The sequence below is a fragment of the Diadema antillarum genome, unplaced genomic scaffold (assembly GCF_040938485.1).
Source record: "Diadema antillarum isolate AM-2024a unplaced genomic scaffold, OU_Dant_1.0 seq00000049_RagTag, whole genome shotgun sequence".
In the NCBI taxonomy this organism is placed as follows: Eukaryota; Metazoa; Echinodermata; class Echinoidea; order Diadematoida; family Diadematidae; genus Diadema; species Diadema antillarum.
In genome coordinates, this window is record NW_027271158.1 from 1,428,865 (window position 1) to 1,456,352 (window position 27,488).

At 38.6% G+C, this 27,488-nt stretch overlaps 1 protein-coding gene across 2 annotated transcripts; it reads left to right on the forward strand.

The window, feature by feature from the left end:
* Positions 1-1,268: 1,268 nt before the first annotated feature.
* LOC139725540 (cytoplasmic protein NCK2-like) lies at positions 1,269-27,488 on the forward strand. Of its 2 annotated transcripts, none has more exons than XM_071636628.1 (3): positions 1,269-1,377; positions 25,888-26,846; positions 27,285-27,488. In XM_071636628.1, the coding sequence occupies exons 1-3, from the start codon at positions 1,365-1,367 to the stop codon at positions 27,486-27,488; spliced, it is 1,176 nt and encodes a 391-aa protein (XP_071492729.1). In that variant the 5' UTR covers positions 1,269-1,364. The 2 variants fall into 2 exon arrangements, with proteins under 2 accessions (XP_071492729.1, XP_071492728.1); XM_071636627.1 differs by lacking the exon at positions 1,269-1,377 and adding an exon at positions 14,723-15,057.

Below are 27,488 nucleotides of genomic sequence, written 5' to 3' on the forward strand. Positions count from 1 at the left end.
GTGTATATAGATCATGGAAGTTTGGTATGCCCGGGATCGGACGGTCCCGTATACTACAACTTCCGTTTCCTGCTTTATTGGTGAAGATCTTTGAAAATTCGGTATTTTAAGCTTTGGTCATCTCATTTTCCCTCTGTATACAAACACAAATGACGATTGCAGAAAATGATACCAAATAGGCCTACTGAGTAAATGAATCATCAGGGCACACATGATGATTCAGTTGTTTTTTTTTTTGTTTAAAGGTGGAAGAAAAACACTGAAGTGATTGTCTAAAAAGAAACAAGACCTCAATTTGAAGTCAAAATAATACTTAATTTGAAATTTGCTTGAAATTTCTTGGCCCATTTTGTCTTTTTATATGGATTTGAAATGAATGTCTATTATATACTCAACTAAAAAAACAAACAAACAAACAAACAAACAAAAAACCTCTCCAGTCTTTCTGTTGTTGTTGCTCAATTATTGTTTTTGCCATATTTCACCAAGGGTTTGGATTGTATAATTGTTTCAGTCATTCCTTTCAGAAAGGAGCGACACAAAGATTCTTGTGTAAACACAACTGCTGTTTACACCTAATTTATTTGTATAATGTAGGGCCTAATTTCTGATCACAGCCTTGTATCCAACCGTTTGCATTTTGAACGGCGTGGTTTTGAATCTCTTCTTTTAACAGTTTTACATTGTCCAGCGATAAAACGGACTTAAACATCCGGTATATGGACATTTTATAAAACAAGCTGTAAAGCGTCAAACTGCTATGGAAGAAAAAATAAGAAGTTTAGGCTAGGTCATGGGGAGGGAGGGGGGGGGGGGGGGGGGGGGGGGCTAGCATGCGTATGGGGAGGGGTATGTGTGGGCCCATTGCAGTGATTCAATACAACCGAGATCATAACCAGCCAGCATTGTCGATCACACATCATTACGTCATTGGTAAAGCCAATGCTTGTACAAAGTACTGAGTCCTCGATATACGACCATGAAGGCGAAAGCGCTCTCCAGAATATGACCCGGAAATGATATACATAGCCAAAAACTTAGCCCAGACTACGCGAATAATAAATAGTTCCCAACGTAACTCAAAATGTTCAAATTTTGGAACATTTAAATGATAATATATTCTCTATCTGAACATTAGAAAGATGTTGGGTCCATTTGTCGCTTCTTTTATAAACTGGTAATCGTGAAAAGGAGGGGGATCACCCCTCGCGCATCGATAAGACGACGCCCAGGAAGTTGGTTTCCAGTTGACCTCTGTGTCTACACGATGTCGACAACCACTTTTGGCTCTGCGAAACAACAGAGAAATTCCCTTAAAAATTAAGGACAGAAGAACAAATTTTACCATCTTTGGCAATATACGGATGAAAGATAAAGGTGAGATATAGACAAACTTTGTATGAACGTGATATTTTCTTTCCAACACCTCTATTTCGATATATTTTGCGCAGTATTGCATAAATATCGCGCGCTCGTTCACTGTGTGCGAATCTGTGCATGAAACGATTCCATGACATGCAACCGAACCGCGACAATTGTGTCGGTCTCAATGACCACGTATGATTCAGAAACGTACCGCAAAACGTACAAACGATAACGTTGTGATTAGGCCTACCTCATAAAGTCAATGGCTGAGACGCCTAGCGTTAGGAGAATACTATTCAGTATTAACATTAGAGTAGTAACGTACGTCTCTTGTGGACATCATCGAGCCAAATGAAACTGAGCTGATCGGATGAGTGAAGTCAACCTGGCCTGCGCCTGGTGTGTAGACACTATCACTACGACACAGCTAACGTCGTTCAATAGTGGTGATGATGTCGATATATGTTAAAACATTAAACTCCATTAAACTCAACCCCCTGGTCAATGCTGGTACAATGTAGCTCACACAATCACAAACACAGCAATCGCATCAGCATAACTATGAGATGAACAAGCTATCTCCAGTTTCCCTACGTACTACAGTACTAGGGCCCTATTTTAAACAGAAGGCTTTAGGCTAGATCTATGGCCCCAGTCTTTTACTCATAAAGACTTGTGATTGATCTATGCTGGGCCCCGTCTCTCTCTCTTATTTAGTTATGAAGACTTGTGATTGATTCAAATCAATCACAACTTTACGATTGAATGCAAATCCATCTTATAAAAAAGTAATGTTTGAAATTAAGACGTAGAACTGCAATCTATCAATGTTGATCGATTGCGATTGATTGCAGCTTTCTAGAGATTTGTGATTGATTGATATCTATCCCAGTCTAAACTCATTCAAACGGAAGTTACATTCATTTGACTTGGGGAAAATTATCCAAAAAGCACATTACAAAATATAAACACTCCGCTCACTCGACCACGCCTGCACGTTTATATCCCTGATGTGGAGTTTGTGCAGTATCTAACCAGATCCAGATCCAGATCCAGTTTAAAGACAGGGCCCTCGACCCTCTGCACACATAGACAACATGTCTATGATTAACATTGTCATTAGGATTCTTACCTAGTTCTATGGATCCTACCACATAATGTAGTGACAGAGAATCTACCGTACCATCTTCACTATTAAACATAGTAACAATAACAATGTTACTACTACTAGGGTCAAGGGCTAAATTCATTGATAAATTTATTTTACATGAAAGATAATTTGCATGGGTGCAGAAACCGTGATTAGGATCTAATGTTACAAGAAAAAACGTTACAGTAAATATGGTACATGTATTGTATGCCTGACCTGTTCTGAGTTGTGATAACTTTCCTCTTTTCTAACATTTCCCACTTGCTCCTGTTCATGGATGCTGTACTGTGTACTTGTATGGTATGTGTACAGTCATGATAAGCATTCTTAGATTTAGCAAGGACATTGTGTCTACAAAATTTAGATCCTTCTATTGTGTCCAAATATATTTGCATTGTATTACCAACTAAATGTTAAATTGAATGCTTTAACTTTTCATTTTCCATCAGAAAAGATGGCTTGATAGCCCATATTTAGCTGCAGTAGCAACTACATGTAACTGATCTTCCATGGGGTCAATTGTCCAGTTGGATATGAGGCGGGACCCCTTCACTGGCTTATGCATTCTGCTCTTTGTGATGAATGAATGAGGTGGGATTTTTTGTGTACATGAGTTGTGACCCATTCACACATAGGACCTTCATTTTATGTCCTGTCCGAAGGACAGAGTGTTTTGCCTTTAATAGAGGGGATGATATGACTACACACAACATTGTTCAGTGAGACTTCATGGGAATCGAACCCAGGTCCTCTGGATCTGGAGGCAGACACACTACCTAGTGAGTCAAATCACCACCCTACTTTGTACAATGTATCACGACTATCTGTTGATGCCCACACACACTCTGATTTGATTCAACCACAGACCTAATACCTTATGGCTACTACTACATACCTGGTAAATATACCTGGCTAAATTACACTGTATGTGGTTATGAGTGACATGTACACAAAATTTACTTGATCTTCTGCTTGTCCTTATTCTGGGTTGGGTGCGATAGCAAATAAACTTCCTTTTTTTTTTCTTCTTCTTTTTTTTTTTTTGCTGCTCAGGGTGATACTTGTCCTTATTTCTCTTCCTTGCCTTCTCCAAGTAAGATTTGAATGAGATAAAAGTGATGTGCTGTTACCACATACATGTAGTCCAGGAGATTGTTTCCTTCAGTAACAGTGTGTTGTCTGTATACTGTTCTTTGTCACCCTGTACTTACTGGTATGTCCTTTACATAGTTGTACATGTGCAGTAGTTTTACAGCTGTACTGTCTCTTCTCAAGTTGAAGACCTTGCATGGATGAATATCTTCTAGTCCATTTATAATCATGAATGTTTGGATCAGATCTGCCCATGTTATCAGGTAGCTTAGATTTTTTTGTAAGTCTTTCTGGATACATGTGTTTTCTGAGGCTAGGTACAGACTTGGTTGTTAATCTTTGCACTTTCTAAATTGTAATCTCTTTCCAAATCAGGGCACAATATCTTGGAGCAATATTCCAGTGATGGGTGTACGGATTTGTAGAGTTGAATGAAGTTACGTATGAATTAAAGGAAGCAAACGCATGCTTGATGATTCCCATCTTGTGATTTGAATTTGCTGTTATTTTGTTTGCCAAAGTATGTGAGCTGAAAAATGCCCACTGGTTGTCAAATGTGACACCTAGATCCTTCTGAGTGGGAGAAGATGTGATAGAGGGACCTTGAGATGTTAGACTGTAATCAGAGCTTGGGTTCTTCTTCCTGTAGCAGGGAATAACTTTCCTGGTATGGCATCACAATTTTTTACATCACTGCTACACAAACTCACTTTTGTGTGGCAGTTTTCTATCATAAGATTGTACAGGATACCATTTGAAATATTGTCCATCAGCTGAAATTGCCAGTCAAATTGAGTTGGAAAATTATTCCCTGTGTAGTGAACAATTTCGCACTATTCGTAGAAAGGGACAGCTACCATGTGTCTGCTCATTTAGTCAGATTCTCAAGAATCTCAAGATTCTGTTATCGCCCTTATGGCTATCGTAATTTCACTTTTTCATAAAAATTTCAAAGAAAGCTTACTCAGTATTCTTGGTTTTATCAAGAACTGGCTAGACACATGTAGTGATTAGAGTGTCAGTGTGTTTAGTTTAGGCAGTAAGTCTGTAAGTATTTAAGTGCAGTAAGTGGTGCTGGTGCAAAGGTCTGTAATTGGCTTATGTACAAATACGTGTACCTCTAGTGATGCAGTGATCCATTGATCAATCACTACACGTTTAACATGTTAAAACATAAAACCATGACCCCTTTGTTGCCTCAGCACCTCACAGTTTCTTCAGAATGTATTTTTATGCATATTTTCTGCAGGAAACAATGAGAATAGATTAACCTTGTCTTGAAAATTTCTTCCTGTTAAACCAAAAAACCTACCCGATTATCTGGCAAAAATAACACATATCAGAAGTACAATTGTACTTGTTCACTCTATACATCCTGTAGGTCAATTAGGTAGAGTACCCGATTATGTGGAGACATGGTCCAGTAAGTCTTGTTCACTTCGCCCACATTAGTGATAAGGAGATTATCCTTTTCCTGTAAGTAGCCGAGACGATGGCTTGTCTGCATATGTTATTTACATACATCTCCTAACTGTACATCTTGAATCTTGAATCTACAAATTTGTACATTGTACAGTGTAAGAGAGCTCTCCTGTTGAGAGCATTTCTGCTATCCTGCAGAGGACTGTGCTGATCTCTCTAGTGTCTTTAAATCATGATACAGTGCACTCCCGTTATAACGAAATGCTCGGGACCGGCAGTTTTCTTTCGTTATAACCGAACAAATACAATATATATAACAAAAACAAGGAAACCACCCATATATCATATTCTGTTTTTTGAATACTCATCTTACAATGTGCAGCTATTTGAAATGGGATGGTACACTGTACCTTTTAAATTCCGTTTGGATATTACATTCAGAGAGCATAAAATTGACAGAAAATGTGCGTGACACATGGAGCGAACACACCGTGATGTAAAGCGTTCGCCCATGCTTGTTGCGCTACATTATTTCCGAAAGCGATCCGCATTTCGTTATAACAGAGCACATTTCTTTTGTTTTTCTTTGTCCGTGGGGCTCTGAAAAGACTTTGTTATAACGAAAATTTCGCTATAACCGTGTTCGTTATAAGCGAATTTTGTACCATAGACATTAATGTCGATAATTTTGGGACCAGAAGTTTTACTTTGTTATAACGAAATTTCGTTATAACCGTGTTCGTTGTAACGGGAGTGCACTGTATCTACTAAAATGACAGTTTTGACTGGCTGAAGCATAAATTGCCAATGTCACTTCTGATTGTAGTCTCTCTCTTTTTTTTTTTTTTTTTTGTTTCTGAGATCATTTCTCTAGTGGTCACCTCTCAGTTGTTCATGAATACCTGATCATTACTTATGTGGCCCAAAGTATCTAAATATGCGCTATATATTTTTTGATGATATTTCTACTATGTTTCAGAGTTTGGATAAGCCCACAAAGAATCTTCCAAACCAAGATCCTGCTAGTGACATCATCTGTCAATCATTGCTGAAGTAGTCATATGGCTAACAAAATACATTGGAACACACCCGAGCATAACTTGCTTGTTTCTGTGCAATGTCTTTTGTTAATCATATTAGTGACATTTGGGTTTCATTTCTCTTAAATGTGTCGGGATATTTGTACATACTCCGGTAATTTGTATAGGTGTGTGTGTGTGTGTGTTTGTGTGGGTGGGGGGGGGGGGGGGGGTGTTGCTACACATAGTATGGGAAAATGTTTGTCTTTCTGTCATTCATATCCTATTCATTACCATACTGTGCCATGTGCCATGTGGTATCCAGTATTAGAATAACATTCATGGACTACATTTTCTCCGGGAATAGCAAGTTGACATACATGACGTACAGTACACTTGTACATGGACACAAGTAGCAGGTGCTACTATGCATTTGTACATGTACAGCTGTAGGCTCAGAGCTACCAAGTCTCACGCATTCTGTGTGAGACTCGCGCATTTACAAATAGGGTGCGTCTCACGCATAGCACCCATTTTTCTCACGCATCAGGACTATAGCTAAAAGGATTAAAGTGATAGTTGCGATTTGAGGTATATTTCCCTTTTTTCTTTCAAAATTTCAATAAGTAAAAAATAGTCACCTAAGTATGCACCAGATCCAAAAAAAAGAAGAAAAATGCTCCCTACTGTGGTGGGAGGGGGGACACCTCCCCCCCCCCCCCCACACCCTCACTCACGCCAAGACGCCGAGTCTTGAAATTCTCACTTTAAAAAATTGTTTGAACTTGGCATCTCCGTAGGCTTGATGCAGTGATCATACTCGGTATGTTGGTAATGAGTAGATGTTGATGAATTTAAATTCTGACATTCTGTATGGATGAATGATTCAACTGATTGCATCATACAAACTAGTTACAGATGTGTATTGTCTCTGGACCTACAAAAGAGGTTATTTCATAGTTTCATGTAAATGGATATTTTGAAGGGGCTGTTTTGGGTGCTGTGATATTGTTTTTAGTATTATCCTCATCATCATTATCTTCATTATAATCATCAATATTATGCTTTTAGGAGTCTTGCTATTCAGATCTGTATTTCCATTATGAATCGAGTGTACTTGTAATTGGTGTTAAACAGCAGCAGTATTTGATAACTTCAATAAAGTTAGATTGAGGTGATTACTATCACCATGTACGCTATCAAAAATGAGAATAAAAAAGAAAGATGTTAGGCTATACATGCAGAAGACTGTCAATTCTTTTTTTTGGTTCTTTTTTAATGAGGACATGGATAGATGAATAAGATGTTTTGCCATGTTCAGGATTTAACCAGATTATAGGAGATTTGGACAGCCCATTGTAATCATACCCGTGAAAGGCTACATCATCGTGACAGATGTAGTTTTGTTCAGTTATCTCTGCATGATATGAGAGAGACAATGAACTTTTTTATGTCATTAAAGTTGCCTGTAATCTCATATAAAAACAAACAGCTTTTACCTTGACTCAAATGATGAAAATCAGAAAATTCACTTCTTTTTAACCTGTTCGGGCCAAGAAGATTCAGGAGTGGCTTTCGTGTGATATGCGATATGTACATGCCTTGCATGTGCCTTGTTTCCACTTACTGTGATTGAAAACAGATCACATGAAATCTTAACACATAGAGTCTAAGAGATGCTGTATACATTGCTACAATTACATTAAATCCAGTATCCAATAATGACAGGAAATTATTTGACTTTTCTCTATCAAAATGGCTGGAGGTCTGAGTATCTTTGGATTGGTCTGGAAGTGGATTAATGCAGAAATCTTTCTGTTTGGTTTCTATCCACCCACCCACTATCTTCCGACGTGTCCCAAAACAAACATGGCAATGTCATTTTCCTTGTTTGCATCTATTTTCATTGCTTCGATATCAGTTTCGTCTGGATAGGAAGGGACTGAAACTGTTCCTGATGCAGGCACGCCAATGATGGGCAGAAAGTGTTGCAGGGGCTTTGAAGCAAAGTACAGTGTAAGCCAAAATACATGACTGAATGCATTAGTCACTGCTTCCTGTGCTATTTTTATGCCAAAGGAAAATAACAAACAAACATCACTACAAATAGTAATAGCTACCGATTATTTTTACCCTGTGTGTACACATACCCTACCATAGCAACCAGATTACACTTCCCAACAATCATACATTGTATGTTCCTCTGTAGAGTACTGGTACCGTGCATCTCAACCCTGAAAATGAAGTTAGCGATTTCTTTTATAAAATCGGTGGAATGAGATCAGTTACTACCAGTAGCTTAAGATATGAGAGAAAAACATTAAAAAAAAAATAATTCATTATAATCAAACCAATGATTCAATATGCATGCCTTGGAAATTCCATTGTTTACTAATGTGATATGTTTACAAATGGTTTTTCACCTCTTTGAGTTATAAGAATGCATGTAGATCTGGTCATATAGTGCCAGTTTGATGATAAATTCTGCACCTTTACTGATAAATTATTATGCTTAAAGATGTATTTGATAAACTCTTATTTTATACCCGGAGATGTCCACACATCCTTCCCCATTTATTGGAATCCATGGTTAGAATAATGGTACACTAGCAGTGATAAGTTCATAGTCAACAAATAGGGTAATTACATCCCCCAAAACCTGCAGTCAGTTAGCTCTTCCTAGAAACTCTGTTATGTACAACTTGTACATTCTGAAGAGGTCACACATAGGGGAGAGTATGTGAATTTCCTGGGAACCTCTGGTGGGCGTACCATCTGATTTACATTCCAGCTGTGTGTGTGTTTTTTCTTTCTTTCCATAGCTCATATTGTATTGATGGCGGGTTTGCATATTAAGTGATATCCGGACTTTTTCAAGTACCGGTACACATTTGTATGCACATATTATCTGTTGAGAGATTTTAGTACTTATAAATATGAAATTAGAAATATCTCTCCTATCCCCTCCCTTTTTATGCTTATATACAGATTGTAGGCCTGCATTTTTGTACAATCTGTAGCTTGCAATTAAAGGAAAAAGAAAATGATTCCAGTGGAGTTGAACTAGGACAATAGCACAATCAGGGTATGCAAATGCGTAACAGGGGAAAAATTAGAAAACTTAGTGAATGCTGTTTGTTGTAGCTGAGTACACAAATTGTCATTTCATGTAAAAAAAAAAAGAGCCAAAATTCTACATTAAAATGTGCATAAAGTAGCATTTTGATTAGGGGTGTCAAATTACTCTGAAATGACTAATCTATTGGAAAAAATCATTTAAAAAAGGAGATTTTTTTTTCATCTGAAATTGCGTTTAGATATTCCAGATAAATACCCTTTTCTGTCACATAACCATGGCATATATCACAAAATATGAATTGACATGCCATATTTTCACTACTCAAAATGGATAATGAATTTTGTAGGCATTACTTTGAATTTGTATAAAACCCCTTTCATTTATTTTATGATATTTCACTTTTGCCAAAGAGTGAAGAGGTGAAACTTTCAGGAATAGATAACAGACATACAAATGTATGCTGGCTGTTATTAAGAAGTTTTATGACATTAGCGCTGGTATGTTGGAAGATATATTTTTCATCAAAAAAATTATCTTTACAGTTTGACCTTGAGTATTCATATACATGTGCGCGCAGTGTTTAGATCCATTCTCACATTTGTAAACACAGATAGAGGAATGAATATGAGATTTATATTAACTGGAGTTGATATCCAAGCTGTGACACTCAAACAATGGCATATTAAGCCAAAATACTATGTTTTTGCTTTTGATATCTTAAAAAAAATGAAAAAGCATTGATATAAGAACACTTAACACTTATCGTTTGACCTTCTTGTAGAAAGTGGGCATGGATCAGTCTTATTCTTCCTCAGCAATTTTTAAATATATAGAAATATAAGTTTCTGTTGCTCAAATTTGCTCAAATTTTCACACAATAGATTTTATACTACGTATGTACAACTCATGGCTTAAAACCAAGGATATTGATTAGAAGGAACAGTTTCTTTCAAGTTGTCAAATTAGGATAGACCTCACTGAAAATACTAAAAAACGGCTGCACTTATTTTCCTCAGCATTTGAAAATGGCTCGAAACTCGAAACTGGCAGAACCTTTATTGGCAAACAGCACGCCACATTGTTTGTAGTGTGTCTTCAGTACTTTCAGGAAAAGCAGAAAAAGGTGTTTCCCATGTATAGCTGTACAGCATGGGTTAAAGGGTCACAATGTCACAGAAATAAGCCAGCATTACACTCCTATAAACATGACGGGACTTCGGACCTCATAACTTTCTCCAGCAGGGGGGACCACTGTTTTTTATTGCATGCAAGCAATGCCAGGAAAAAATCCATTAATTTGATACCAAACACATAGGGGTAGACTTAAAATTTGGACCTTAAATCTTGAATTCATGTAAGTTGTAAAACCCCTTTTTTGATGCATTATATGTACATGGGTTTGGGGGGACCTTTTGGTAATTAATCTTTAGTAATTAACAGTTAATGAAAGGAAATTATCTATTGTATTATCACATGTGATTATTGATGTCTGAGCATGCTGCATGTGAATTTTGAAGTCAGTTGGTGCATTCTTTTAGAAGTTACAACAGTTTGAAGTGAGAAAGAAAACCATGATTTCATACCCTGATTGTGCTTATCACCATACATTTTCAATTACAAGAGAAGAACTTCTAAGTGATTTTTTTTTACTGCAGGGCCATGTACTGTACACCGACTGTAAATATTTGCAACATGAATGTGATAGGCGCATAGCAACAGTACCAAATGCCATCCTAAACATTGTCACACACCATACTTATTTTTCTACCTTCATGTGACATTTCCTCAGATGATTGCAGTGAGAATTGTCTTTGCAGAAAGTGCATGATATTTATTACTTGACTTTTAATACTCAATATAAATTGGATTACTTCTTTCAGCCACTCACAGTGTTTCTCATTTAGCCAGCAGAGATCTATGTTTACAATAATTTGTAGTGGTACAGCTGTAGGTGCATACATATTATATACACTCCTTAGGAGCCAATCCCTTGATTTTGTTTAGTGACAAAAGCGATGTGAGTTTTGTCAAATGTACATGTACTATAACAGTGTTAATTATTTTTTTGGTATGATTTTTCTTCAATTTGTCTCCCTCTGTTTTCAAAATAAATTTGTAAGATTGCAACTGCTGATCTACGTTTGTTGATAACAAACGCTGGTTCCTTTTTTTTTTCCACAACATGTTTGTTAATTTGTAGATCAGCAGTTGCGGTCTTACAAATTAATTTTGTATACAGTGTAGAGGGAGACACACTGAAGAAAAACCATACCACATCTGATCTTTTAATACCCGTCTCTTGATTTCAGTGAAATTTTTTGTTAAATTGTGTATTATAGGAAGGGTCAAACTGTACAAATTTTACTGTGTCAAAATGTGGGAATGAGAATGTGCCCGAAATCAGGATTGTTGTACATGTATGTATGTAATATTGTGAACCAATTAATCACATCATGTTCAAGGTATTGATAACTTTAATAAATAAAATGCTGTGCAGCGCCTGGAGGACATCCATTACAATAACAGTGAGAAATCAAGATACTGTACATGTTGTATATCACCATTGATTCAACATCCAGTCTGGCATCACAAACAACTTACTGTGGTCATCTTAGTCTGGCAGAGTGTCATTCTCTCTGATTAAATTTCACTTTCTTTTCTCAAATCGGAAGTTGCGTTTCAAGTAAACACATCAATGATAAAGTACATGGCTTCCTATATTTGTATGGATTTTCACTCCAAACCATAACATGTTGCATCCAAATGTCAGAGCCACTTGTATTATACCAGGAAGTCTGTATAAAAATGAATATCAGTAAATACAAGCTACGTGTGTACACGTAGAATGTATACTTACGGTTTTAACTATGACATGCAGTGCATTAGTCCAGTCTCACATGCCACTTCACAAACACATTTTTCAATTGCACAGGAAAAAAGAAAGAAGAAGATTGTATCTTCTTCAGACACGTCTGCAAGTACACACTGGATTTACAATCGTAAAACAATGTGTCAAAAATGATTACAAAAGTAACATGGGAATGATGTGTTTAAACATGTTTTCACTATATAATACAGTGAAATTGACTGTGCAGTCCTTCCCATCATACAGGTGAGTTTTTATTACCTCAACTTTTTATGTTGTAAAATCATTCCTCTGGTTAGTGATTCAACAAGTACATTGTACCCCCAGGGCGCCCCCCCCCCCCCCCAAATCTCGGCCATCGATGTGCAATGGTGACAAAAATTAGCACACACTTTGCCTGTGATGTAATCTACACCGTAAAACACTGTAAAATTGATTTTTTTTTAAACTTTTATGATATATTATGCTAATTTATGCATAATGATGCATGAATAGCAGATAATTTGCTATAAATTACCAAGTAAAGCTAAAAGCTGGCACATTTTTTGTGTAAATATTCTTTCTAGTGTCCTTAGCAAATGTAGATGAAAAAAATTGTGCCATCAGAAAAATCTCTAAAGTATTTTATTGTTTTTTTAATATCTTATGTATTTCCATGTTTTTTCAACTTTTTGTTTTTCATTGTTTCTTCGATGAAATTTGTCCGCGACATTGTTCCGAATGTGAAAATATGTAATTAATTGATTTTAATCAATAAAACTCCCAAATCATGCTTTTATGAAATTTTTTGCATTGAAATTGTACAAGAATTAACATTTTTGAGCATTTTGGGGTCCAACATGCATGTACATATTTATGCGTAACTTCAGAACCGCGTGCCCAGGCGTCACAAATTTGGTGTCAAAAGATGTTGGAGACTCGAATGAAAAAAAGTTGTGAAACATCACGGCGATAGCTTTTTGCGATGGCGATACATTGTACATCGCGTGAAATGTCGAGGGGAGCCTCCAAGGCCCCCCTTGACTTTTGTATACAAATCAACATGGACTAATTGACGATACAGACATAAGTCATGTGATCATGACTATTATTGAATGGCTAGCAAGATGACTCACCAACATTTAATCTGGTGTAACTGGATTGCATGATGGTACCCGGATATTTTCTGCTCTGCTCTCCAGCAAGTTCATGGAATATTATAAAATGGGCTTAAGGATCTCTGCAGTCTGATTGGTCAATTGTCATGCATTGATTTTTACTGATCCACACTGGGCCATACGTCCGGTAAAATCCGAATGCATGGCCATGCATCCGGAAAAATCTGAACGCATGGCTCAAGTCTTGTATAGTGTTGCAGGTGTACCAGACGCATGATGGGGAAAATACAGTACACTTATGTAGTTGTATTTCATGAATTTACGGGCCCATTTTATAACACAAATGATGCACAGGCCTATTTTGTGGATCAGTGAGAAATGGATGCTCTCGTTTAACTTTAGAACAGTCTAAAACCCACTCGCTGTGCTCGTGGGTTTAAACAGTTCCAAAGTTAAACTCTTGCATCAAATTCTCACCGATCCACTCTGTCGTGTGCATCATTTGTATACCTGTGTGAATTTCTTGTGGGTTGCACTTTTGTACAAAACTGCAGGCACGTGATATATGATTTCATATGGGGTCTCGAGGGCAATTACCCCAGACCCTTCCCCTGACCCAAACCCTAATCCTAACCCTAGCCCAAACTCATAACCCTAAACCTGTTAACCCTAACCCTAATTCTTACTCTAATCTTTATATCACTAACCAGTATTTAGTCGGGGGGGGGGGGGGGGTAATAATGTCCTCCTGGGGTAAATTGCCCTGATACGTGCGTATGATAGGCAGTTAATCCAAATACTGTATAAGCTGTTATTTTCGCAAGGGTTTAATTTTCGCGAATCACAGTTGGATCACGAATTTAACTACACGCGAAAATGTCTCCATGCGCCCTGTTAATAGTGCATTAACTCAAGCGTCGGCGTCAGTTCGCGAAAACAACATCTCGCGAAAATGTCTATGGCCTTGTCATTTGCAATAATATCTGTACGCGAAAATAACAGCGTATACAGTATTCAGCAGAAAACAGCATGGTTTGAGCTGTCATCTTCTTTGAGATCACCATCAACATTCAACACTGATATCCAGCACCTGTAAAGGGTGGCTTATGATTTTAAGGACAATTGCACCTGCCTTTGCGTAGCAGAAACTTGAGTTCCAAACTAGTCTAATCTCTTTGTTTTCTAAAATCCTTGTTATTTGATGCCAATTGTTTGTCCTTTGCCTCCCCACTGACAATGATTTAGTTGTTGTTGTGTGAGCTTGACCCTGTTTGCTGTGGTAAAAAAACAAAGACAACCAATCTCTGACATGTCTTCTACTCTGAAGAGGCCACAACCCTAGAAAGTAAAAGTATCTTTCCTTTTTTCTTATTGGGTAACCTGGAGCCAACAGAGGATGACGTCATTTTCTCTAAATACAGGAAAGGGTATTTTTATATCAGAGGGGAGGATACCAGAAGGAGAGATAGGAGAAAAGCAAAATGAAACTAGGCGAGGTCATCAAGATCCATTGTGTGCCCGGAAGAATGACGGTAATGGAAAAAAAAAAACACAAAAAAAAAAAAACTTGCACTCCACATTGCTGGGCCAATCCAGATATAAAGAACTCACAGTGCAGAAACAGGATATAATTTGATGGTCTGCTACTGTTCACACAGTGCTCCCTAGACTGGACGCAGTGGTCCGTTATGTGTGATGTGTACAGATTTCAGCCGTCTGTCTTCCAGTTTTTGCCTCTTCTCTCAAGTTTAGTGCATTGTGTGTGGGAATGAGCAGTACATTTCTCTGATTTGGTTCTGAAGAGTTAGTACTGTACCTACTGTACCACTATAAAAGGTCTGCGCATTTTGCAGCAGAAGCACACAGGTTGAAATTGTTGTGATTTTGACAACAGCGTGCTCCTGTCAATTTGATCACCATGCCAGCATCGGGATACACAGGAGCTCTCTTTGATTTTTTGAGGCGAGGTGAGATACAACTTTGCTGCACAAAGATAATTGGATGCTGGTGGTTGGTAGCCAGATTTTAATCATGTGATTGTTCTGTTGTGACAACACAGGTGAAAATATCTGAGGTGCTTTTTGTATTGTTTAATGCTCCATACTAGTGGGCTAGCCTTTAGACCAGACCCATACTTATGTTTTTATAGATTAATTTGAAGCAACTGTACTGGTAGAGACGAATTTGAGAACAAAACCAAAACAAAACAAACTTTCAAAATATTCCGTATAGTTTATTTCAGGCAAGCCAAAGGGATCAATACCTTTACATCAGAAGCACAGAACGAGAGACAGCGCATCGGTCATTAGTCTGTGTGACGTGTTTCGTTTCCATTCAGTGTTGAGTAGGACCTGTACAAGTTGTAATTGCTTTGTAAAACTATCTCAGTCTAAACTGCAATTTCCATTGTGAGGTTTCAAGTGAAGTTGAGTGGTCATTGGCAGTGCTTGACTGAAATAGTTATAGAATGTTCCATGGCATTGTTGAGCTTGATTGTTTCTAGGAATGAATACCATGATTGTCACTCCTTGGCATGAGTTCTTGTTGGCCTTCACCCATATGAATGATATGTCATAACAGGCATCCATTGTGATGATTGATGTAATGTACATATCATGTTTGGTTAAAGTGAGCAATGTGTGTGGCATGACTAGTGGTGGGGGAGGGGGCTGTTTAAAGGGCATTCCAGACAATTTTCATAATTTCATATCATGTATTACATAAATCTTAAACTAATTACACTGAACAGTGTTGATGACACAGGAGGCTCACATACATTGTATTTCAGAAATGTACCAGTGTAATTCCATTACAATACCGCATGCAAACAAGTTCACCTGCATAGAATCTATGCATGCCTTCTTCTTTTGTTCTGCTTCCTTGAGTCCCAACTTATGCATTGTTATGATAAGGCTCCCATGTCATCATTCTTGTTCATTGCAATTTGTTATAAATTTTGAAAACATTCTTATTCCTCATCCAAATCACTTAAGTTCTGAAACTCTGTACTCAGTGGATAGATAAAATGATTTATAGTTGTTCATGTTTAAGTCTGAATTAATCATCCGGAGGTCTCCTTTGAGGGAGCTGATTTACAGTGTAGACGCAGTGATAAATTTATGGCATATCTAGCAGACTTATCATTGTCTCGAAATATTAAAGATCATTCTGTGAAATCACAAGAGACCTTTCTTTTACATTATCATGGTACTGTTACAGTGTAGTTTCATTTCATAGTTGTCTCAATAGAGGCATAATGTAATCTTTTTGTGCATGTTTGATATACAGGCAAAATGTGCTTGTCCTTGAGTTGCATTATCAAAAACAGTCATCGCCACTACAAATATTAATCATCACATGTTGTATGTATGTTTATACCTTGGTTTTGAGCTATGTTTTGGTGTGTTTGTTTCGTGTGCCTATTAATGGCTCACCCTATTAAAGGTGAGTTCACCCAAATGATGTATCGATTCAGTGAATTAGTACGTGTAGAATGTTTATAGTAGAAAACGTTAATGGAGTTTGAGAAATCCGGGACCTTCTGTTCAAAAGTTACAATTTTTGAAGTGCATTGGTTAAATCTATGATGTACCATCAGTATTTAATAAAAAAGGCTACAACTGTTCCCCGTATCACAGTATAAGTAAATCAATATGAATAGTAAAGTGAAAGAAAATTTCACATATATTTTCACATTTTTAGTAGAATGAATGAGCATGTTACTTATTGCTTTCACATTGTAGATGGCAAGGGAAATCGAAATGACATTTTATACCTTTAACTCATAGCAACAACACGATAAAGGAATTATCTAATTTGCATATAAATCAAAATTAATCTTGTTTTTTTGAATAGTGTTGATTTATCATTATAGGGCTACTAATGTACAAGGTAGGTACCAATGATAAAGTCTACTACTTGCATTGTACATGTACACATTGTACTGCTTGATTGATTGGATTTTTTTTTTTCTTTGGGGGGGGGGGGGGTTAATTTAAGCGACTATCAAATTTCTCTATTTTTCTTCAGATCATTGCCGTACGGTATAGTTTGCTTTGGAGCATTCAAGAATATTGCACATCAAAAATATTATTTTTGTTGTTGTTGTTTTATCTACAGTACTTGCAGATGTTTGATCTCATGATTGCCCCTTTGAGTTGTACATGTGTATGATCACCAAATCTTCATGAGGTTGGTTTTTTTTTTTCAAAGCAAAGTACAATATCTTTAACCTCAGTTTATAGTGAAATGATATGTAATATTTTAATGATAACTGAATTTGATTTGTCACATGGCATAAAGACCAGTGTTGTAGAAAAAAAATCAAGGACAATTAAGATATCAAATTAAAATGTGTGAATGTTCCCTACTGAAGCACCATTCTCTCAATCTGGAAGAAGAAAAAATATTACTTTTCTTTCATCTGTTCAGTTTTATGTTATTTTATTTTTTTAAGTGTAAAAGTTTGGATCTCCTCTGATGGGCATTGTGTAAGTCACATGCAATGAATTAATAAAAATGGTACACAGATGATGGAGATATTGCAGTGCTGTCATACAAATATGTATAATGCACTGCCTTTGTGTTCACATGCATATTTCTGACAAGTGGAAAATATTGCCTAGAATACTGTCCTGTCTTGTGGTTTATGTCATGCTAATATTCTACCCTTTTTATTCACACTGTGAAACATTTCAGTATTTCTCTGCATTTAAATTACACTTAAGTTTTATGTGTACTTTGTATTATAAATGACACTTCTTATCATAATTCACTGTGAGGTGTAATTTCGTAAAAAGCGAGTCAATTTCCTTGAAACTAATATCAACAGTGTAAGTTCAGCCGGGACTGTGAACTTGTTATCAGTGGGCTGTCCACGTCAGTTCCAGGATTGATGACTGCCTGTTTCCCCTAATTTTGCTGCTGTCATGCTGTTTGTTTGGAGCTCGAAGGTTTTCATCTAACCCCAGTGGTGTTCTTCCATGCAAAGGAAACCAGTTTTTGTTTGTCTAGATAACAGCTTTACAATTTGGCATGGTAAAAAAAGGATGCATTTGCTTGATTTTGCTTTAATGTTTGTGTTACTGTTTTGTGTGGTTTGTTTTGACATGCGGGATAAGGAACACATAACACCACCTTACCACTTCTTCTCTGATACTTTAACCAACTTAGAAGGCCAGCTACACAACTCATATTGAAACAGCTCATATCGAATGAACACATCTGTGCATAAGCACTGTGCACACACCTGAATGTTTGTATATAATGTAGCTTGACATGAATGATGCAGCATGTTTGTACAGAACTTGTACGTATCCATAATAGCTGACAAGGTTGCTGTTTACTGTTGAATACTGAGTTCATAGCCTGTGAAATGCTGTTCCAGTGGGGCATCCTTGGTTCATAGCGTTTTGTTTAGGCGATGTATGTCTGTATACCACTTTGAACACGTTTTCATGCACTTGTAGCAAAAGTTGGCACGCTAAACAAGTGTCATGCACTCATTAAGAAATGCCAATTGGCTAGCTAACCATGCATCCAGTAATTACTGGATGCAAGGCTGGAAGTACTGGATGCATGGATTTGTCTACAGAGCCAAAAGGAAATGCATCCAGTAAGGTTACATGATTTTAAAAAATTCATTTCTAGAAAAAAAAAATTGTCCCCTATTCTACAAACTATAGATAGTGCATGTCTTTCTGTGCGTCAGTAGGAATAGTGTACAATACGTGCAGTAACTATGGAATCCAGTCATGGGATAAACAGTACATAGTTACCTGTACGTACGTTATAAACACAATTCCCACTGATGCACTCAGACCTGTGCATCATTTGTATATTGATGGCTGATGGGAGGAATCGAACAATTCCATGGTGGAAGTGAATTATTTAGCTACTGAATTATTCAGCAGGAGTGGTACAGTATGTGGGTAGATTTTTCTCCTGGCTCATAAAATACTGTGCACTCCTGTTATAACAAACACAGTTTAACATGGCTCTAACAAAATTCTGTTACAACAAAGTAAAAAAATCAGGTTTCATAATCATTTATCTTGTACATATCTTCATAATACTTTATTTGTTCAACTGTAGTAAAATTCCGATGTAATGAAAGAAACCTGCCTGTCCTGAGGACTGTGTTATGATGGGAGTTGCCTGTAGTGATCAAACCTGCAGATCTCAATAAGCCCTGGCACTGATGTGCCCCCAGTAACAGCAAGAGGGCCTTTAAAGGGATCGTACAGTTTTGGTTGAGACCGGATTTCTGGTTTCTAACATTTTTGGTGAAATAATGAGAAACCTCTTATGAAATATGAAAGAGCATGTAATTCTATGAGGAATTCAACGTTTATTTGATGAAAATTGGTTTTGAAATGGCTGAGATATCCAAAAAAGAGCGATTCTAATTAAGTGTGGGACCCACACTTTATTACGATTGCTTTGCGTTACTTTGTTTTTGGATGTTTCAGTCATTCCAAACCCGATTTTCATCACAAAAACTTTGAATTGCTCTTAAAATGGTATGCTTTGTACTATTTCATAAGTGTTTTCTTGGTATCTCACAAAAAATTAAAAGCCTAATTCTCATCTCCACCAATACTGTACCATCCCTTTAAAGTCAGTCGAAGGGGTATGATCGCAGAGACTAAGTGTGTTCACACCTGACTCACGGTATGAGGGTTTTCAGGAAATCAGACTTGTCCTGTTGACGTCTTTCTTAACACCCAAATATGCTTTGAGCAGAGCTGCCAAGTCTACCTGATTTTGCACAAAATGCTTTCTCTTTAAACAAACAAACAAACAAACAAACAAACAAACAAACAAACAAACAAACAAACAAACAAACAAACAATCAAACAAACAAAGCACCCCAGATTTGGGATTAACTTTTACCAGCAGAAATACATGTAATATCAGTATTTTCCTCATTGCCAAAAATTGGAACCTTATCAGATTTTGGTGTGTAAATGTAAGCAGCCCTGACACAGTACAACTGTACAGGTACCAGTACCAAGGACACTATTCTCTGTAGAGCAGCTGAGGTGTTCTTCTCCTTTTGGGCTCACCCCTCCCACTATAAAGTAGCTGTTAGTGTTACTTGTAGCTTTATCACCATGTATGCCGTATTATGGATTACCAAACACAAGAATTCCCCACTCTGATTGAAAGTTATGTAAAACATCTCCTTTGCCAGGAGTCATCAGTGAGCTGCCTCTGTAGAGTACAGTAGGGACTTTTAGATTTCGCGTCCAGTACGTGGACTTCGACGTGATGATGTCATTTCATAATGGTGCGCATGCTCCCGATTCTCTGGCACGTCCACCGCCAGAATCGAGAACGCGTCCTCCAAGGTTTCATGTCCTCCCAGATAGTGAAAATGAGTGATGACAGGAGCATGCGGAGCATGTACGTATTTGGCACAACGATAATGATGTCACCGCATCTGTCGACTCGTACTCACCGTCGACTGAAATCTTAAATGGTTTTACTCTGGTGTCGACAGGAGTTGCTGAGAACGTTGGCTTGCGCTTTCAGGTGGCCTGAACACCGTCGTGTCCACACAATTATGTGCTGTGGTGATCCCCCAACACATAGTCCTTTTATTATCGATTTTTGTGGGTTTTTTAATGAATTACAAAGTTCTGTATGATGTTCGTCAAAGATTACCATGATACATTTACCATTATGTAGGGTTGTTACAGAGAAAATGAGCTGGTGTATTTCAACTGTGTGTGAATGTGCACATATGTATAATATTATTGTCATTGTATTTGTGGTTGATAAATTTGGGAATCCCCATCGCCCACTGTCGAAGCCTCGCATGTTTACTTTGCAAAGACCTTTGAAAAGACCCATCCTGGTCTCGCCGTGTTTACTTCTGAGGTTTTGAAAGCTTATAAACAACCTGTACAATGTATGATATCATAACAACTATAGACCGTGGGACTTGTTTGCTCTTGGTACAATGTATGTGTGCTTCTGTATTTGTGTGACATGGAACTTACAGAACTTTGGTAATAGTCAGGCTGTAGCATGTGCAATGAATGATGGGTTGTGTTTAATATAGTGATTGATTGTATTCAGTGCACCTAGCATTCACGGAAGCACTTAACCGGCATTCAAGAAGAGCTTGACTCTTTTAAACTTTATGAATGGTTGTCAGTATCTAGGAATGAATGATTGAAAGCAAGTTTAACGAGGGGCCCACATTTCAGGACATGGCAAAAAGAAGAAAGTTTATAGGCCTAAATTACATAGAAAGATTCAATTTTGATTTATAAATAAAATATTTCTCTCACTTGCCCCAAAAGGGGGTCTTGAGGAGTACTGTGACAAGGGTTCCATATTTTGAACAGGCAATTGCCAATTCATTTTACTTGTCCTACAATTTAGGTTCAGTTGCCCCTGGCAAGTGGGTTTGTGGTGCTCTGCAGAAAAATGTTCACATTGATTTTACAAGGTCAGAGGACATTTCACAAGGGGCCGAGGGAAATTTGTCATAGAATACAGCTGTAGCTTCTTTTACAAAGTACAGCTGTACAGTTGTTGTAAGTATTGGCTGGACAAGTGGGGCATGTGAAAATTGCACGGCTGTGTATTGTGAGAAGAAAACACTGATTGGCAGACACATGCTACACATGGGCCACTTCGTCAATAGCTGGACGCCACCTGCCTGCTTCCTACCCCCCCCCCCCCCACCCTCGTTCTGCCCCCCACCCTGAGGGAAATGATCGGCTCAGGCTGGCGTTAGAACTGATATGCCACAGTGACACATTTCCATCGTACGCAATAAGCTGTTGCGCTAATTGCGCTGCAGCGCTGCAAAAGCATCGGGTTGTGTATGTGTACATGTATGCGTGTGTGTATGAGAGGGAAAGTGAAAGATGAAATAGAGAGCAAAAAGAGAAGAGGAGAGAGAGAGAACGAAAAAGAGAGTTAGAAAGAGAGAGGGGGAGATCTTGCACAGTGGCATTGACTTGGTGAACTGCAGTGAATGTGCTTCACCAAGCCAAGGGGGTGCACTTGAAGTACGTACACCACATAACACACATCTGAATGAGCTCACTCCATGTGCTCATTGTTGCAAAATTGCCCGTGTTGTCGGTTGTGTAAAAGTGTCAGTTTTTGGAGAGTTAACCCTTTAAACATAGGGATGCATCACTCGTCTGCTGCAGTGATGTGGAATTCCATGGAGTAGGAGTGAGTTATGTAGCCGGAGCCTCTACAAGGCGTGGACAACTCTGTTGAAATCACTGGCAGTTATGATGTGCGTGATGTTGCTACTGGCCAAGTTCTGGAGAGAGTGAACTCCGCCTGCTAATCCCATGAGGTACATTGTAGCAAGGGATGAACAAGATCTGGCTTTCCACTCCCTGTGAACCTGTTCCGTAACCAGGGAGTTAGACACTGAGTTTACGTACATGTACCCTGGTACAATAGGAAGGCCAATTCCCTTTACTTCGTGCCTTCCATATAGTGAAGTGAGCCCCTAGTTGTGAGATTTGTAATCTCTTTCGTCGCCTGTTGGAAGTATTTTGCCTTCTTTTGTTTGTTTGATACTTATGTTCCTGCCGGCCTGAAATGTCAGAGCAGTACCTGGTGGATGTTTAGTACAGGAAATAGCATGTGTTGAAAGACTTCTGTGCCCCTCATGTCACTTTTGTGTATGGGCTACATCTCCTTTAGTTTGCTTCATTGTGAAGAACATCGGAAAGCTTGGACTGACCACTCGATGACGTCACTTCCCGAACGGGGAATCCGCTGACTTCTTCGTTCAAGTACTTCTGCTTTCTACTCCTCATTTCGCTGGTTTGTTTCTGACATTCTGGTTGTGACGACTTCCGTGAAGGATGGTTGTTTAATTGTCAAGTGCTTCCATTAGCACAGCAGAATGTTCGACATAAATGGCAAGTATAGTCATTAAGAGAGGGCTTACTGATATCCGACCGTTGTAAAAGACATATGATATGTGTGTTATACTGTACTCAAAATGGCGGGTGATTTTAATGTGTGTTGACACGACTGACATGTGATAGTGATGGCAGATTTGCCTTTACAATGTTTCAAACTCCAGTCTATGTTTGCTACATGGCTGCTGTGAATCGAAATGCTTTATCTCTTTTCATTAGAATGATGGCAGGGTGCAGAGTGTTAAACACTGAACATTTCTGTTTAACTTTCTTATCCAGTGATGAATGCACCAAAATTTGGATTTTTTTTCTTGCAAAATAAGTGGCCATTGATGATATTCTTGTTTGATAAAGAAAGGACTTATAGTATTATTTTCAATATTTATGTTTTGTATGTATACACTTTGATACCTAGCCCTGTGTGTGGATTATTTGGTTTTGAAAATATTTTGCATGTGCATGAATTTTTTTATCATTTAAACTCCGGCACAGATCTTTAATACTGTAATTATATTATGAATTGATGTCACTGAGAGAATAGAATGAGAAAGTTGATACAATGTATGTGTAGGTGAATATTGTGGTACATGTATGCTCATTAAATGGCCAGTTGTGAAGTATGCCTTTCTATAGTGCAGTGGAAACTTGTGCACTGGACTCGTCTCACATACATTGTTTATTGCAGTATACCCCTGGTAAAAGTTGGTCATTACAGAACACAATTGCATCTGCACTGTACACTGCAATGTGATTTACATTTTGATTCTAAATTGCTTCTTAATGGATAGACAAGTTACAATATTCCTCTCTACTATATTTCCAAAGTTTCTAGGCTTTCCCATAAGATGGAAAGGTGTTTTATACTCATCTTCCTTCTGTGTGTTTGTATTTGTGTATATGTGTGTGTGTTTGTTTGTGTGTTTAACTTGCCTTTATCTTCATTCATATGCCTTTGGTGTGAATGCAAAGCATCCGCTCTCAGGAGAAGATAAGCATCATACACCCCCTTTCATATGTTGAGAAACAGTCACAATGCATGATCTACTTCAGGTACACGTACACCCATTCCTTTTCACATTGTAGGAATTTGTGTGTCTTCTTCCCAGGAAAGGCAGATATATTGTTACAGGTGCACAATGTATGATTCATCCCTTAGCTAGGAGATGAATGTCATTCACACTGGCTTACATACGCGCAAATTAATAGCGTGCACAAAGGAATGGGGGATTATTCACTGACACGACTGTAGTACCGGTGTCATTGCAGCATTGATTACAGCTTGAAATAGTGGCATCCTTAGTCATGTCTTGAGTCATATGCAGAGAGAGACATAAATGCCACTTGTTGTACACTTGTAGATAACTAATTTCTGCTGATAGATTGCCTTACAAAGCCCATCATATTTGCGTTCTCTCTGCGGTGATTAACTTTGTTATTACATGTACCTGTGGTATTGCCATTGGTATTTAAGAGAGGGTCTGTGAGTGTTTAAATAGCAGATAACGTCTAGAGAAGAACTAGCAATAAGTAGCAATGTCACAAAAATTGGCTGTGTGTGTCTACAATGTATAGGTGTCTTAATTCTGTAGCAGGGTATAAATATCTAGAGCTTCTTTCTGTTGTGCATGGTTGTGGCAGATTTTGAGAGACTTATGTCGATGCATGACACATGTCACTGTCAGAGCAATGAACATGTTAGCAGCATAAATCTACAACTAAGTCAAATCAGGTCCCAGAAGCTACATTGCTGTGGTTTTTGCCACATCTTTTGTAATGATTTTTACTAGTCATTAGTTACGTTCATACTGTAGTACCAGTGCCGCTATAACATTGATCTCTGGGATACTGAAGGGGACAAGATTTCAGTAATTCATTCATTTAGTTCAGTCAGTGACTCCCCTCACTGCTCCTCAGGCAGAAGCTCAGGTATTTTAAGGAATTAAATCTCCATTGTTTCCAACAAATTTCACAGTGGCTTCAGTTATAAGCCAGTTTACCTTGACCCAAGCCAAGAACATTTTTTGAGTGATGTTCATGGAAGCTCCTCTCACATACACTGTATGCAACAGATGCAAGACACTATATAGGTGTACCATTCATTTGCAATTACATGCACACCAAGATAAGTAGAGACAATGATGCCTTATGAAAGGTGCTCACAGTGTATAGTGATAATACACCTCACTTTCACTCAAGTCGCTCTACTCCCTTTTTATTTATCAGGGGAGTGTTGAGAGCCTGGTGCAATCCATATTTCATAAGTCTTGTTTTTTCCCTGGGCAAAGATGCTAAGAGGAACCGCATGAATTTGTGATGGTTGGCAACCTGTGGTGGCACAAGCCTGGCATACTGCTAGCCATAATCCTGTACATGTGCACTAGTCTGCTTTGATGGCTGGAATGGAGGATGTTTGTCAGCTGTTACCAGGTTGTATTTGATGCCAAGCACACAGAGTTCTCCCCCCACCCCACAGAATTATGTTTCAGATTGATTCTCTGTCACTGAATTACTACGTACAGACTGCTGTTGCAGTACATTGAACACAATATATGTGTGGTGTCAATGGAGACTGTTCTTTCTTTTGATGTCATTCATTTCCTCCCCTGATCTCAACAAACCGTTAGCTGTAGTTCATCAGATGTTGCATATCAAAGAATACATTATGAGCAGTCTTGCCCCCAAAAAGTGATCTTGGACATAATAGTAGATTCTGCACAAGCTGAATTCAAACCCAGCATACTTTGTATGTGAAATTAAATGATTACAGGAATACATACATAAAAAGTTGACAGTCACTTTGACATTCAGTGTATGTGTAGTGGTATAATGCTCTTACTATAGGACGGCTGATTTTGATAGAAGTGTCTGATTTTTATCTCATTGCAGAGATGACGGAGGAGGAGGTCGTGCTGGTAGTCGCCAAGTGGGACTATGACTCCAAGCAGGACGAGGAGCTCAGCATCAAACGCAACGAGAAGCTCCGACTCATCGATGACTCCCGATCGTGGTGGAAGGTCAAGAAACTGACTGGCAATTGCCAGTGTGGCTACGTCCCCTCAAATTACGTGAAGAGGGACAAGCTGGGCTTTGTGGAGCGAATCCGCAAGGGCATATCGGGGAAGCGCGGCGGCCGGCCGACCAATCCGCCCATGCCGCAGACCCCCGCGGAGAACTTGCAGCCGCACAACGCGGTCCACCCCGGTGATAACTCGTTTTCGCAGCTAGCGCAGGTCATTTTTCAGTACAAGGCAGCTCAGGATGACGAACTCAACCTGAACAAGGGGGACATGGTTAATGTGCTAGAGAAGTCCGGCGATGGCTGGTGGCGCGGTGAGTGCAACGGTGAAAGCGGGTGGTTCCCGTCAAACTATGTGAGCGAGAAAGACACAAGCTTGCCCAACAGTCAGATCTCATTAGGTAGTTCCAAGGGTGAGGAGGGCTATGTGCCAGAGGACTTTGTTCAAGGTGTTAGGACTCTGTACGCCTTCAAAGGGCGCAATGATGAGGAATTGAACTTTGACAGTGGTGAGGCTCTGGATATCATTACAAATTCCTCAGACGACGTCGACTGGTGGAAGGCTCGCAACAAGCTCGGGCACATAGGACTAGTGCCCCGCAATTATGTGGAGGTGGTGCCCAATGCCGCCCCCGTCTTTAAGCAGATGTTCATCGAGGATGCCGTGCCAAAGCCACCCGACCTGCCGCGAGACAACAACATCGTCCCACCGGTGGGGCTCTACGACAGGGACTGGTTTCATGGAAGGATAACGCGGCAGGAGTCAGAGAAGGTGCTCCACTGCCAGGGAGAGAGCGGTCTCTTCCTTATTCGAGAAAGTGAAACAATGGTAAGTCTCTTTCGTCGGTAAAAACAACTGATTTGAGAAAAATCAAACAATCTTAGTGACAAAATCTCTATCCATCAGCCCATTCATTCATTAAAGAATGCCAGTATTGTCTGCTTTTTGATAAGATGATTTGGAGGTTGAAGTTTTTGAGCACTTTTTTGATTAACAACTATCAGCTGTGCTTTTGTGGAATAAACAAAATATTAAAGAACACAAAATGAAATTGCAGATGTTAAGCCCTGACCTGGCATGAGTTTAAAAGAGAAGCCACTTTACCAGGTTTAGGAACTTCTTTGTGGAAGTAGTTTAATTGAAGATGGAAGAATGCTTGTTTCGTGCTGAACCCAGACTGAGCACAGTAATTACATTATTTCATTTAATATTATTTTTTCTTGGATGTACCTGAGATAGTATGTAAATATCTTGTTTTCTCTGCAGCCTGGAGATTTTGCTGTATCGGTCAAAGCCCCGGATAGAGTGAAGCATTTCAAGGTTACGCAGACGGACAAGAAATACTGCATCGGACAGCGCAAGTTTGATACATTAGATGAACTGGTTGACCACTACAAGCGCTCGCCAATCTTCAGCTCAGATGACGGTATGCTGAAACTTTATCTGACACGTCCTATCCCCGTAGATTAA